The sequence below is a fragment of the Mugil cephalus genome, chromosome 18, assembly GCF_022458985.1.
Source record: "Mugil cephalus isolate CIBA_MC_2020 chromosome 18, CIBA_Mcephalus_1.1, whole genome shotgun sequence".
Lineage (NCBI taxonomy): Eukaryota > Metazoa > Chordata > Actinopteri > Mugiliformes > Mugilidae > Mugil > Mugil cephalus.
The window spans coordinates 3,560,927-3,575,489 of record NC_061787.1 but is presented as its reverse complement, the minus strand read 5'-3'; the positions used below and the strand labels follow the sequence as shown (position 1 = coordinate 3,575,489).

Here is a 14,563-nt window from a genome sequence, read left to right as displayed (position 1 = left end):
AACTTACCCTTGAAATATTTATTTTAATATTCCCAAACAAGTATATTCACATAAAGATCTATTTTAAGACATGGTGTAATTTCAACACATTTCTTTTTGAATTAAAGTAAATTTCAGTGGAATTTTTCTTATACTTTTAAGTGGGTTCAATTTGGCAATTTGAAACAAGCAACAGGGTGGACCTCTTATCAGTGAAAAACACATGGCATTAATGAAAGTAAAATGAAAGTTTATCATCACCGCTTAAGCCAGTCCCATCCAACCACCCACCCCCACACATAAGCAATAACACATCTCATTCATTCAACGTTCACATTAAAGAACTTAACATAAATATCACTGACATTAACTTTACCATTTAACAGCATCTTCTCCAGCTGGACAGACCTTTTTTAAAAAAAAAAAGTTGTGGCTCTTTCATCACACACACAGTCTGGTCATTTGTGTACCAATGAATATCATCCTGTGGATTTGGCCAGAAGAACTTGTTGCTCCCATTCTAGTGCATGCACTTGAATCTCACATCATCTTCAACCTCCAGGGTGATTTCTGAGTAGGGCTCACCATCATACGTATCAACACTGGATCGGTATCACCGTTACCAGTGTGGATTTTAAATGAGGAAATCAGTGGTGTCAAACATCACTAATTTAGACTATTGTTTTACGTTCATTGATTATTGTAGCTCTTTTTATAACAGACACGGATCAGGTTCTTATAGACTGACATTTATTTAGGCTTTCCCTTCATCCATCATTCCCTCATGCCTTCATGCCTTGAGAACATAAACATTTAAATATGTTGGTTCACATTAATGACTGCACATCAAATAACAGACATTACAGAGTTACACATCAGGACCATTTGATCAACAGCAGAATGTGGAAATACAGGAATGTGTAGATGGACCAGACTTAATCACCTTTTTAAAACACAGGGTCCTTATGTACAAATCCAGGTTTACACAGTAACAGCAGCTCATTTAATCGATACTTGGTTCACATAATCAAATTAGAATTTCATTCATTCATTTTCTGTATTTGGCCCCAAAAATGAAAGGAGAACCCAGAGAGTCATCAGTGGTAACCACCACAGCAAATCAGAACTTGTTTCACTGAATGGTTCTTCAGATATTTGTTGCTCTATGTTGGTGACCATTGTCTTTCAGAGCAGGTTCCCATGACTCATGACTTCCTCTGCAGCTGTTTTCTAAAACCAGATCAATTCAATTTTCTTGATGTTTCAGATACTGACGTGAACTGTGATATCGAGAAGAGCTGCATCTTACCGTGTAGTTTCCAGAAAGACCCTGAAGTAGTCATCAAGTGGACTAAGCTGACAGAAGGACTCCCTCGTGTTCACTCATTTTCCAAGAACCAAGACCAGAATGAAGACCAGGACCAGAACTTCAGAAACAGGACGTCACTGTTCAAGGATCAGATCCCCAAAGGAAACGCCTCACTGCTGCTGACAGGAGTCAAGGATGAGGACAAGGGACAATATCTGTGTTACACAAGGACAACCACTGGAATCAAGAAGTCAATCGTCAACCTGAATATGAACAGTATGAGAGACAAAGATACAAAGAAAATACAGAACCTAGAAGCAAATAACAAAAGTTAGATCTAAAAACATGTAATGTGTGTGCTGTGTTAAAATAATTACTGAGACCTAAAAGTTAAAGTAGCAAAGTTAGGACCTCATGAACTAAGACTGTCTAATTATTGAATCTATCTTGAATCATCCAGAGACTGTTTTTCTTTTTCAGATATTCCACTCATAGTTGGACTCACCATCGCAGTAGCAGCAGTAGTAGGAGTAGTAGTCGTCTACAGATACCGTAAAAAGATAAAAGGTAAAGCAACATTCTGCCTCAATTTGTATTGTTTGTTACATTTTGTTTGTATTGGTGATTTCTTTTCTAAAGATTCCTGTTTAAAGTGACAAGGTCGACAAACCCACAACAGTCCAATATGTAAGTAAATGTGTAAAATTCTCTGCTGCTCTGAATGAACCACACTACATAAGTTACCATGTTAAAGGAGAATATTGTTGCCATGAAGTTGCAACTAATGTTCTAACATGTGTTTCCTCCAGTGATTTTATCTAATTATCTGCTGTAGTTTATTTAGTGAATGAATGAATCAGTTTAACTCCAGCTTTCAATGAACCACTGTCTCAGCTACAAAGATGATTTGAGTCACAGTGTGAGAGTCAGACTGACTGGAAGCAGAGTTCAACTACATCCATGATATGAAAACACTCAACTCACTGAAATGAGGAGAAAACAGAAAATCACACGAAGGAATCATGATTGATGAGATGGTTTCATTTCATCTGTAGACCTTGATCTTTATTGTTAATATTTGTGTTTGATGCTGATATTTTTCCATTTTCATTTACCAGAGTCGTGGAACATCTGAACCATCATCTCCTCTAAATGGTGAAAACCAACAACAAGACAACAACAGTCATCTGCTTGATCCACATGAAGAATGAAGTGACTCTGATCACACTGATCTGATCTTCACCACTGCCTTCAAAACTGTGGTGCTGAAGCTCCTTGTTAAGAAGAGTAATTTAGACCCCAAACTTTTTTTATAATTACTGATCTGTAATAAATAAGTGGACTAACATTCCAGTCGTATGTCACAGAATATGTTTTGGAAACTTTTTTTGTAAAGAAACACGACCCTGAAGCAGGGCTTGAACAATTTGTCTAAGTTGACGAGGATGGATCGGTCTGTAAACGTGACCACAGAGGCTCCCCTGCACACCAGGCCAGGGTGGAAGAAGCATGAGAGCAAGGGTAGACAGAGCCTGTATCAGTGGGACCCAGAGACCTCCAAACTATACAATAAATGACAAAGGAGGAAGGATACCAACACCTGCTGCAAGGGTGGAAAGGAGATTTATAAAGTTCACATCTCTCTGCTGCAGTTCCTGTGCATTGGAGTGAACTGAACTCACATGTATGTTCTACACATGTATGTATGTGCACACACTCTGAAATGTTGTTGACTAAAAATAAAATGTTTATGTTGCTCTGCTGTGATTTGTAGCTACAAAGTTTGTTGTGACAGAGAGATGAAGTTATTAACTCATAGAGACAAGTGTGTTCATGTCTCTGCATTGACCTGTCTGTTTTTCCCTCTTTGTGTGTGTGTGTATGTGCTATATATTTTAGACAGAGTGAATCAGAGTGAATGTGAAAAAAGTGAAGCAGCTTTAATGAGACATGTTCTTTTAAAATAAGTGGATTTTCTGTCTGCCTTTGATTACATAGTTAAACAATAGTGAGGATAAGCTGTAGTAGATGAGATAAATCTCCAGTTCTAATGAGTGATCTGTGTTTCTAGTTTCAGTCCAGCAGGGGGCGCTGTTACCTCCTCATTCATTCAGTCTGTTAAATATTCCAGGAGGCGTTCATCCTTTTGTCATTGAGCAGAACGACTGAGGGAACGGTGGGTGAGGCTTGAAATGGATAAGAGGTCACATTTGGATCCAACCAATAAGTCAACAACTCCTCTCTGCTTCATCCTGACTCTGATCAAACTGACCAGATTTATCGTGAATATTTTATCTGAAGACTCCATTGATCTGATCAGTCCTGTGTTTGTATTAAATGACCTGGAGAAATTCATCACATATGGACAAACTGGAAAAAAAGGACTCTGAACTCTGGACTACAGGATTAAATGATACTTAAGAAACTGGAACCTGAACTCATCAGACTAAGACTTTAATGATCCATGAGGGAAAATACTTTGTCACCAGAGCTTCTTTGCACATAAAAGTAAATACTCATAAAAAACACAAAAAGATAAAATAAAACTAGATAAAATAAAATAAAATAAAAATAAGAATTATCTAGCAAAATAAAATAAAATAATTTACAGAATTAGTCTTGGAAACAAATATACAAAAGTAGTTGGCAAAACAGTGTCCAGGGTGATGTGGTTGTTTGGCCAGTTGCATAGCAATAGCGACATGGATCGTGTCATCGCATGGTGTTTCCTTGTTGATGAGGGAGGGATGTAAACGCCAACAGAGTGTGTTCGCCCGTAGAGTCTGAATCTGGTCTCAGAAGTACTGTGGTCGTACAGACGGCACCGCCGACCCGAACCTCCTTCTCTGCTCCTCCACCTCCAACTCCAGCACCTGGTAACAGCTGCTGCAGCTACAGATGTTGAGCAGAGGATGTGGATGGACTGAGCTTTAATGTCTGTGTGCTTTTAATAATTTGACTGTTTAGCTGCCACAGTCCATATTTTTTTTAGATGTTTTTAATTCTTGTCTCTTTTAAAAAGGGTCTGTTATAGTTGGTTTGAGTGGTTAGAGTTTATCTGAAAGTTAATGTTGTTGGGAAACGTCTACAGAGTTTAAGATCTTATGTCTTTAGGTCAAAACAAATATAAAAATGTAAAATAAAATAAAATAAAATGTAATCCCAATCCTATAAGAATACTGTGTTTATACAGTTTTATTGTATTTTTATAAAGAAATTATCCAGGTTCCAGTTTCTGTCCAGCAGGGGGCGCTGTAACAATATCTTTCATCCATTTACACATCTGGTTGAAGTGAGACATTGATCTGAGTTCTTAGTCTGTGCAACGACAGAGCTCATGTTTTAGTCATGAAGACACAGAGCAACACTGTGGATTAATGAAGAGTCTGTAATTTGATTATTATGTGTGTTTAAGTTTAAATTGTTGAGTGTAAGAAAATAAAGGAAATGTCCTGAGTGATTCTTTAAAGGTTTGTCCATCCTGATCATTTCACTGAGTAGTTGACAGTTATACAAATGTTTTAAACCCACAGAGTTTCATCAGATTAATAATTCAATTTCTTCTTCAGTTTTCAATGAAACCTTTAATCAAAGTGACTGCAGGTCTGTGTGTTTGATTTTTCTTAAATTTAAATCACATTTACGTGATTAAATCTGTGTATGAAAAAGAACAGGACTAACATTCCAGTCGTATGTCACAGAATATGTTTTGGAAACTTTCCTTGAAAAGAAAAACGACCCTAAAGTAGGGCTTGAACAATTTTTCATAGTCGACTAATATGTGGTGAAAGTGGAGTTGACGTGGATGGATCGGTCTGTAAACGTGACCACAGAGTCTCCCCTGCACACCAGGCCAGGGTGGAAGAAGCATGAGAGCAAGGGTAGACAGAGCCTGTATCAGTGGGACCCAGAGACCTCCAAACTATACAAAAGATGACAAAGGAGGAAGGATACCAACACCTGCTGCAAGGGTGGAAAGGAGATTTGTAAAGTTCACATCCCTCTGCTGCAGTTCCTGTGCATTGGAGTGAATTGAACTCACACACAGGTATGAACTACAGGACTACTCAGGATTGAGGGGGTCCAGATAGTTTCTGCGTAGATCTCTGGAGAGAGGAGAGAGTGTGAAAACAACAGAAACAAGGTGCATGTCTATCTTCTCTACAGCCGGTGCTTAAACAAAACTTACATTGGAGGCTTCAACCCATTAACTAGTGCAACAACAGTGTCAACCAGGTGAGTGCAGAGTGTATAGGGTACCCCAGCCCTATCTAGACTCTACCTTCCCACCACAAACCTTTATCAAACAACAGCAAGGTCCAACAAGCATCAGAGCAAGAGAAGGGTCCCAAGTCATTTCCTCTGTCTCCGATTGGCCACCTGGTGAGAGGAGTGAACCAATAGGGTCCCATGCTGGAGCTCACAGGTGGCAGCCAATCTTCTAACACTCACCTGCAGGAAAAGAGGGAGAAACACACACAGACACACACACAAACTTCCACTCTTGGCACGTAACAAAGCCACATGCTGAAGTGTCCACGAGCAAAACACCGAAGCCCCTGTTTTATGTTTACTTTGACTGTAAGAAACAAATAAACCATCAAACTATGGATGTTTTGCCTTTGTTTGTGTTGGATATCCAGACTGTTCCAAAGTTTCACGCGTACAGACACACAAAAACTTTTTCGAGTGGTTCGGACTTTATATAATGTTAAATCTCCGTATCCTATGAATATATTCTCTCCCGAACTTTGAATAAATTTTGTATATTACTAGGTAGATTTGTTGAATGGCTTGAATACGATTTTTGATGTATAATATCATGTATAATATCTTATAAGATGGTGGATTTTTAATAGTTTTGAACAATAAACAGGTTGTGTGATTAAATCTGTGCATAAAGGAAAAAAAACAAACCTAGATGAACCTTGTGTGAGAAAGTGTTTGCCTCCCCTGTTAAAACTTAACTGCAGTTTATCACATCTGAGTTCATGATCTCTAGCCACACCCAGGCCTGATTACACCTGTTGTCAGTCAAGTAATCACTTCAAAACTTTCTTCTTCAGTTTTCTATGAAACCTTTAATCAAACTGTAGTTTTTCATCCTTTGAAACCTGTTGTTTCTTCTGTGTTTTTAAATAAAACTGACTGCAGGTCTGTGTATTTGATTTTTCTTAAATTTAAATCACATTTGTGTGATTAAATCTGTGCATAAAAAAGAAAAAGGACTAACATTCCAGTCGTATGTCACAGAATATGTTTTGGAAACTTTCCTTGAAAAGAAAGACGACCCTGAAGAAGGGGTTGAACATTTTTTCGACTAATGGACGTGGATGGATCGGTCTGTAAACGTGACCACAGAGTCTCCCCTGCACACCAGGCCAGGGTGGAAGAAGCATGAGAGCAAGGGTAGACAGAGCCTGTATCAGTGGGACCCAGAGACCTCCAAACTATACAAAAGATGACAAAGGAGGAAGGATACCAACACCTGCTGCAAGGGTGGAAAGGAGATTTGTAAAGTTCACATCCCTCTGCTGCAGTTCCTGTGCATTGGGGTGAACTGAACTCACACACAGGTATGAACTACAGGATTACTCAGGATTGAGGGGGTCCAGATGGTTTCTGTGTAGATTTCTGGAGAGAGGGGACAGTGTGAAAACAACAGAAACAAGGTGCATGTCTATCTTCTCTACAACCGGTGCTTAAACAAAACTTACATTGGAGGCTTCAACCCATTAACTAGTGCAATAACAGTGTCAACCAGGTGAGTGCAGAGTGTATAGGGTACCCAGCCCTATCTAGACTCTACCTTCCCACCACAAACCTTTATCAAACAACAGCAAGGTCCAACAAGCATCAGAGCAAGAGAAGGGTCCCAAGTCATTTCCTCTGTCTCCGATTGGCCAGCTGGTGAGAGGAGCGAGCCAATAGGGTCCCGTGCTGGAGCTCACAGGTGGCAGCCAATCTTCTAACACTCACCTGCAGGAAAAGAGGGAGAGACACACACACACACACACAAACTTCCACTCTTGGCATGTAACAAAGCCACATGCTGAAGTGTCCACGAGCAAAACACCGAAGCCCCTGTTTTATGTTTACTTTGACTTTGAGGTGAGAAACAAATAAACAATCAAACCAAAAACAACAACAACAACAAACAAATTTCTCTTGAGCTGACAACAAATGAGGGGTCTTACTGCATAATATACTTCAATATCTTTTATTTATTTATTCATTTCGAGTGAGTGAGTAAAACATTTTACAACAAAATGATCACCATATACAAGGATCTAATAATCAACAACTATTTTCAGCAGAAGACATTCAGGTTAAATATTAAAATCTGTTCATGTAGGCTCCAACAGGAGTGGGTGGAAGGAAAACTTATTTCACCCCCATTTCTCATCATAATTAAACACAACAAACATTTAACAAACAGGCCTATACCAGATTATAATGACCTCATTCCACAGTATTTACATTATATAACCAAAATATGTGTGAAGAATAGAACCATGTGACACTGACTAGGAGGTAACCATTAACTTAAATTATAATAGTAATTACATATCAACAATGGTAAGAAACAACAATAACAGAAAGATACACAGGAACAACAAGCACAGATGGACAGAATATCGATGTAACACAAGTATTAAGACACACTCTCTTTATACTGTGACCAGACCACATGTTTATAGAAAAGTTTACATCTGTGGATGTTTTAACCAAAGTTTCACTCCATATACAGACACACAAAAACTTTTCGAGTTGGTGCTGTTGTGTGAATGTTTGTGTGTGAATGTGTTCATGTGACTGTGAAGAGGCCACTTTCAGTTTCGTCACTGGATTAAAAAAATATATATATCTAGGTTTAGTTCATAGAGCAGGACATAAATAATAAATAATTCTGTAAATAGACACTAAACATAAAGTGAAATATACACATTTTATTGTACATTAAATTACATTGTTCTGTGTGGCCATTTTTTCAGTATTTAGAAAAGTGTCATTCACAGCAGTTAAAATATTTCATCAGCAACAGAGGCAGCATATCCGGCCTTTTCAGTGTTTCAGAGGAGAGGTGTTATGTAACAGCAAACTGCTCTTCCTCCATGTCTTTAAATAACAGCTCTGATGGTTAAATGTCAAACTTTTGTTCCAGATCAGCAGCACAAAGAATCAGTGTCAAAATAAAGTTGTGGAGCTTTTACTCGTCAACATTATCAATAATATTTAAGAATCTGAAAAGTAACTGAAGCTGCCTGGTTTCAAGGAAAAAAGAATAAAGTAGAATAAAATGTGATTGATGAAGCAGTACTGAAGGAGTCGTACTGCAAAATATACTTCAATATAGTACTTGAGTAAATGTATTTGGTTAGTTTGTTCCACTGCCGCCAAATAAATGTTTCTAACTAATCTGACTTCTTCCAGTGTGTTTATTGGTGCTGACTTACTTTCATTTCACAATCTAAGAAGTTACTTCCTGTTTTTCACTCAGTTCTACTCTGATGCTGCAGAGATAAACACCAGCCTTGAGGAAACTAAGCTTCTCTCTATGTTTCAGTCCACTGCTTCTTCATCGTACTTTTATTAAATATAACATGAGGATGATCAGGATCAACTGCTCCGTGTCTCTGGTGACTTTCCTGTGGATGATGATTCTTGTAAGAGGAGGTGAGTGTCTTTACGAAGACAGGAAATGTCTTTACAAGAAAACATGTGATGTATCACGTATGGGGTGTAGCCGAACCCGTATTCACTTTTAAAATGATTTGTATTCGAAAACAAACAAGCAAAAAAAAAAAAAGCATCATATGAAAAAGTTGCCTTTCCTCATGTGACCGTGGTGAATGTTTGTGTGTCTCCTCGTAAGCATGAGTGGCATTCGTGGGTTCCAGTGAAATAGAAAGTCTGACTGACACTGATCAAATCTGTTGGGACAAAACAGGACAACTACAGAACTACAGAACTACATCACTATTTTTGTAATATATATATATATTTACCTTAATTGGTTGCGAAGGCAGTTTATAACTTTTGCGAAGCAGAGTTTAATCTTATTCTATTATTACGTTGCATTAGTACTGACACGTTTTCAGTCACGTTCTCTCATGTCAGCAAATATCGATACCTCCATAGCAGGTCTATATGCTCTAAAAGCTTCAGTCATTTGAGGTAATGTAGTAACACAGTGGAAAGTAGCCTCCTTGTTAGTTCTCCTCATGGATTTGGGCAATGAATAAATTTGATTGATCGATTGATAAAACCAGACTGATATAATGTAATGTGTGTAAAAGTCAAATTAGCAGAGGATGAAATGTCAAACATCTGTCAACTACTGTAATGTACCGTCACATGCACTTGAAGCATCCGACCCTGGTACTGTCCACCAACCCCCCCACAAGAACCAAATCATCACCACAGTCAAGTTCTGCCCCTTCAAGTCAGTACAAATCAGCAGTTTATAGAAACCATCAAGGAGTATTGTATATACGGTACATACATAAATTAAATAGCCATTCATTAATGAATGAATTATAATGGCTAATTAAAGAATATTTTTTACACTTACATATTCTAAATTAGAAGAGTAACTCATAAAAACACTGGATTTTTACACTATTTTGAAAATTATTCTAATTTTAATACAAATAAAATACTGGATGCTTAAATAGAAGTTAAAATGAGGAAACACAGACTCTGTAGAGACCAAACAGCCTGAATATCCAGGTCCAGAGCCCTGTTACACATCAGGACCATTTGATCAACAGCAGAATGTGGAAATACAGGAATGTGTAGATGGACCAGACTTAATAACCTATTTAAAACACAGGGTCCTTATGCACAAATCCAGGTTTACACAGTAACAGCAGCTCATTTAATCAACACTTGGTTCACATAATCAAATTAGAATTTCATTCATTCATTTTCTGTAACTGGCCCCAAAAAGGAAAGGAGAACCCAGAGAGTCATGTGTGGTAACCACCACAGCAAATCAGAACTTGTTTCACTGAATGGTTCTTCAGATATTTTTTGCTCTACGTTGGTGACCGTTGTCTTTTAGAGCAGGTTCCCATGACTCATGACTTCCTCTGCAGCTGTTTTCTAAAACCAGATCATTTTTCTTGATGTTTCAGATACTGACGTGTCCTGTTATGTCGAGGAAAGCTGCATCTTACCGTGTAGTTTCCAGAAAGACCCTGAAGTAGTCATCCACTGGACTAAACTGACAGAAGGACTCCCTCGTGTTCACTCATTTTCCAAGAATCAAGACCAGCTTGAAGACCAGGACCAGAACTTCGGAAACAGGACGTCACTGTTCAAGGATCAGATCTCCAGAGGAAACGCCTCACTGCTGCTGACAGGAGTCACGTCTGAGGACTGGGGACAATATCAGTGTTACACGAGGACAACCAGCGGAATTGAGAGGTCAATCATCAACCTGAAAGTCAAAGGTATGAGAGACAAAGAAAAATCTAAGTCAGGTTTTTCCCACTCACTCAGTACTAGTTAGTAGAATCTGTTCATAGTTGCTTTTGATCAGTTAGATTTGTTGACAGAGGAATAGATAGATGGTTGAAGAACAGTTAGAGATAAAAATGTGTTTTTGTTAACTTTTGAGAAGCAGGGTTTGATCTGGAGATTATTCCGTTATGTTACAGTCACGTTCTCTCATGTCAGCAAATATCAATACCACATCTTTATGCTCTAAAATTGATTCTCAAATCAAAATATCGATACTTTTAATACTTCACTCATTTGAGGTGATGTAGTAACACAATGAAAGTAAGAGAACTATTGAGTTGTGGAAACAAACACCTCAGGTTAAACCACAACACAGAATACGAGACATTTATGATGAGGACAGAATTAAGATGCAAGTTTTCATTTTATTGTAGTTCTTTATATTTAAACATTCTTTGAAACTGATGTTTATTTAGGCTTTCCCTCCATCCAACATTCAGAACTGTTTACAGTAAGATATATGAGTCCACAGTAATGACTGCACATGGAATAACTTAAAGAATATATATTACGCTGTGTAAATACAAACAAAATGCATTACAAATATAAAGAAAAATACCTCTTTGGTCATGAGAGAGTTCCTGAACACATCTTAGACGATGCCTTCAATGTACAGTTGTTATTTTATCTGTGTAGCACAAAGCAACGAACATTAGTACAACAGTAACAATGAAATAAATGATGTAAATACAATGAAATAAATCCATTACTTCTTGAACACATATGAACTTAGTCTTTTAACATTTTATCATAATTATATAACAACATATATTTATGAATTATTCTTGAACACAAATACAATGACATTTACAGAAACAAAGATGCTGATGGGGAAGAAAACTGTTTTTGACTGTGCTGGAATGGTGGTTTATGTCTAACTTATAGGAAGTAACAGACTATTTACTGGAGAAGATCCAAGAAATAAAATACACTGAGAAACTGAAAGGTTGGAAAAGATGTTATCGATTTGTTTTCAGGTACACGTCTAAATAACAGACCCATTATCAGCCAGTAGTGGCTTCAGTAGAGGACTCTGTCACTACAGTTGACTAATTAGAACAAATTAGGACAAATTTATCATGTTTTTTTGCTCTACGTTGGTGACTGTTTTTTTTAGAGCAGGTTCTCATGACTCATAACTTCCTATGCAGCTTTTTTCTAAAACCAGATCAATTCATTTTTCTTGATGTTTCAGATACTGACGTGACCTGTTATGCAATTGGAAACTGCATGTTACCGTGTAGTTTCCAGGAAGGCCATCTAGTATCCATCCAGTGGACTAAGCTGACAGAAGGACGCCCTCGTGTTCACTCATTTTCCAAGAATCAAGACCAGCTTGGAGACCAGGACCAGAACTTCAGAGGCAGGACGTCACTGTCCAAGGATCAGATCTTCAGAGGAGACGCCTCACTGCAGCTGTCATGGATGAAGGCTGAAGACCGGGGACAATATGAGTGTTACACGAGGACAACCAGTGGAGTCAAGACGTCAATCATCAACCTGGAAACAGACGGTATGAAAGACAAAGAAAAAATCTAAATAAGATTTCATTCACTCAATACTATCAGTTGGAAATTTTTGACAGAGGAACAGATGATTTAAGAAACGTTAGAGATAAAAAACATGTTTTCACTGTTTATTTTAAATATAATGTATGTGCTGTGTTGCAATAATAACTGAGAACTTTATAAGATTAAAGTTAAAGTTAGGACCTCATGAACTAAGACTGTCTGTTTATTGTAATATCTGTATGACAAAAACTATCTGGAGGCATCCAGAGACAATTCAATGAACTGTTTTTGTTTTTCAGATAATTCGGTCGCATTTGGATTCATCATATTTGGAATAGTCGTAGCAGTAATCATAGGCATAGGCATATGCATACTCCCATGCCTATGCATAGCAGCATGCATATATGTATACAAAGACTGAATGAACCCATAACAGTCCAATATGTAAGTAAATGTATAAAATTCTCTGCTGCTCTGAATGAACCACACTACATAAGTTACCATGTTAAAGGAGAATATTGTTGCCATGAAGTTACAACTAATGTTCTAACATGTGTTTCCTCCAGTGATTTTATCTAATTATCTGCTGTAGTTTATTTAGTGAATGAATGAGTCAGTTTAACTCCAGCTTTCAATGAACCACTGTCTCAGCTACAAAGATGATTTGAGTCACAGTGTGAGAGTCAGACTGACTGGAAGCAGAGTTCAACTACATCCATGATATGAAAACACTCAACTCACTGAAATGAGGAGAAAACAGAAAATCACTTGAGGGAATCATGATTGATGAGATGGTTTCATTTCATCTGTAGACATTGGTCTTTATCGTTAATATTTGTGTTTGATGCTGATTTTATCCTTTTGTCATTGAGCAGAACGACTGAGGGAACAGTTTGAACAATGGCTTGAAATGAACCAAACAAGTCAACAACTCCTCTCTGCTTCATCCTGACTCTGATCAAACTGACCAGATTTATCGTGAATATTTTATCTGAAGACTCCATTGATCTGATCAGTCCTGTGTTTGTATTAAATGACCTGGAGAAATTCATCACAAATGGACAAACTGGAAAACAAGGACTCTGAACTCTGGACTACAGGATTAAATGATACTGGAACCTGAACTCATCAGACTAAGACTTTAATGATCCGTGAGGGATAATACTTTGTCACCAGAGCTTCTTTGCACATAAAGTAAATACTCATAAAAAACACAAAAAGATAAAATAAAACTAGATAAAATTAAATAAAATAAAAATAAGAATTATCTAGCAAAATAAAATAAAATAATTTACAGAATTAGTCTTGGAAACAAATATACAAAAGTAGTTGGCAAAACAGTGTCCAGGGTGATGTGGTTGTTTGGCCAGTTGCATAGCAACAGCGACATGGATCGTGTCATCGCATGGTGTTTCCTTGTTGCTGAGGGAGGGATGTAAACGCCAACAGAGTGTGTTCGCCCGTAGAGTCTGAATCTGGTCTCAGACGTACTGTGGTCGTACAGACGGCACCGCCGACCCGAACCTCCTTCTCTGCTCCTCCACCTCCAACTCCAGCACCTGGTAACAGCTGCTGCAGCTACAGATGTTGAGCAGAGGAGCTGGATGGACTGAGCTTTAATGTCTGTGTGCTTTTAATAATTTAACTGATTAGCTGCCACAGTCCATATTTATTTTAGATGTTTTTAATTCTTGTCTCTTTTAACAAGGGTCTGTTATAGTTGGTTTGAGTGGTTATAGTTTATCTTAAAGTTAATGTTGTTGGGAAACGTCTACAGAGTTTAAGATATTATGTCTTTAGGTCAAAACAAATATAAAAATGTAAAATAAAATAAAATAAAATAAAATAAAATAAAAAAAAATAAAATAAAATGTAATCCCAATCCTATAAGAATACTGTGTTTATACAGTTTTATTGTATTTTTATTGTTTAAGAAATGATCCAGGTTACAGTTTCTGTCCAGCAGGGGGCGCTGTAACAATATCTTTCATCCATTTACACATCTGGTTGAAGTGAGACATTGATCTGAGTTCTTCGTCTTTGCAACGACAGAGCTCATGTTTTAGTCATGAAGACACAGAGCAACACTGTGGATTAATGAAGAGTCTGTAATTTGATTATTATGTGTGTTTAAGTTTAAATTGTTGAGTGTAAGAAAATAAAGGAAATGTCCTGAGTGATTCTTTAAAGGTTCGTCGATCCTGATCATTTCACTGAGTAGTTGACAGTTATACAA

At 37.5% G+C, this 14,563-nt stretch overlaps 2 protein-coding genes across 2 annotated transcripts in view; both read left to right on the top strand.

Moving 5' to 3' along the window:
• The window catches only part of LOC124995449, a 756,577-nt gene that overhangs the window by 111,451 nt on the left and 630,563 nt on the right, over positions 1-14,563 (top strand). The gene's annotated exons all lie outside the window — the stretch shown is intronic.
• LOC124995485 lies at positions 8,846-14,516 on the top strand. Its single transcript, XM_047567888.1, has 5 exons — positions 8,846-8,965; positions 10,429-10,746; positions 12,012-12,329; positions 12,627-12,771; positions 13,203-14,516. Exons 1-4 carry the CDS (start codon positions 8,893-8,895, stop codon positions 12,746-12,748), a joined length of 831 nt encoding a protein of 276 aa, XP_047423844.1. The 5' UTR covers positions 8,846-8,892; the 3' UTR covers positions 12,749-12,771; positions 13,203-14,516.

Excerpts from the sequence above, each read along its gene's own strand:
- LOC124995485 (XM_047567888.1), top strand. The coding sequence starts at position 8,893 with ATGAGGATGATCAGGATCAACTGCTCCGTGTCTCTGGTGACTTTCCTG. Across the intron at positions 8,966-10,428 it reads GATGATTCTTGTAAGAGGAG|ATACTGACGTGTCCTGTTAT; the intron begins GTGAGTGTCTTT and ends TTGATGTTTCAG. Across the intron at positions 12,330-12,626 it reads CATCAACCTGGAAACAGACG|ATAATTCGGTCGCATTTGGA; the intron begins GTATGAAAGACA and ends TTTGTTTTTCAG.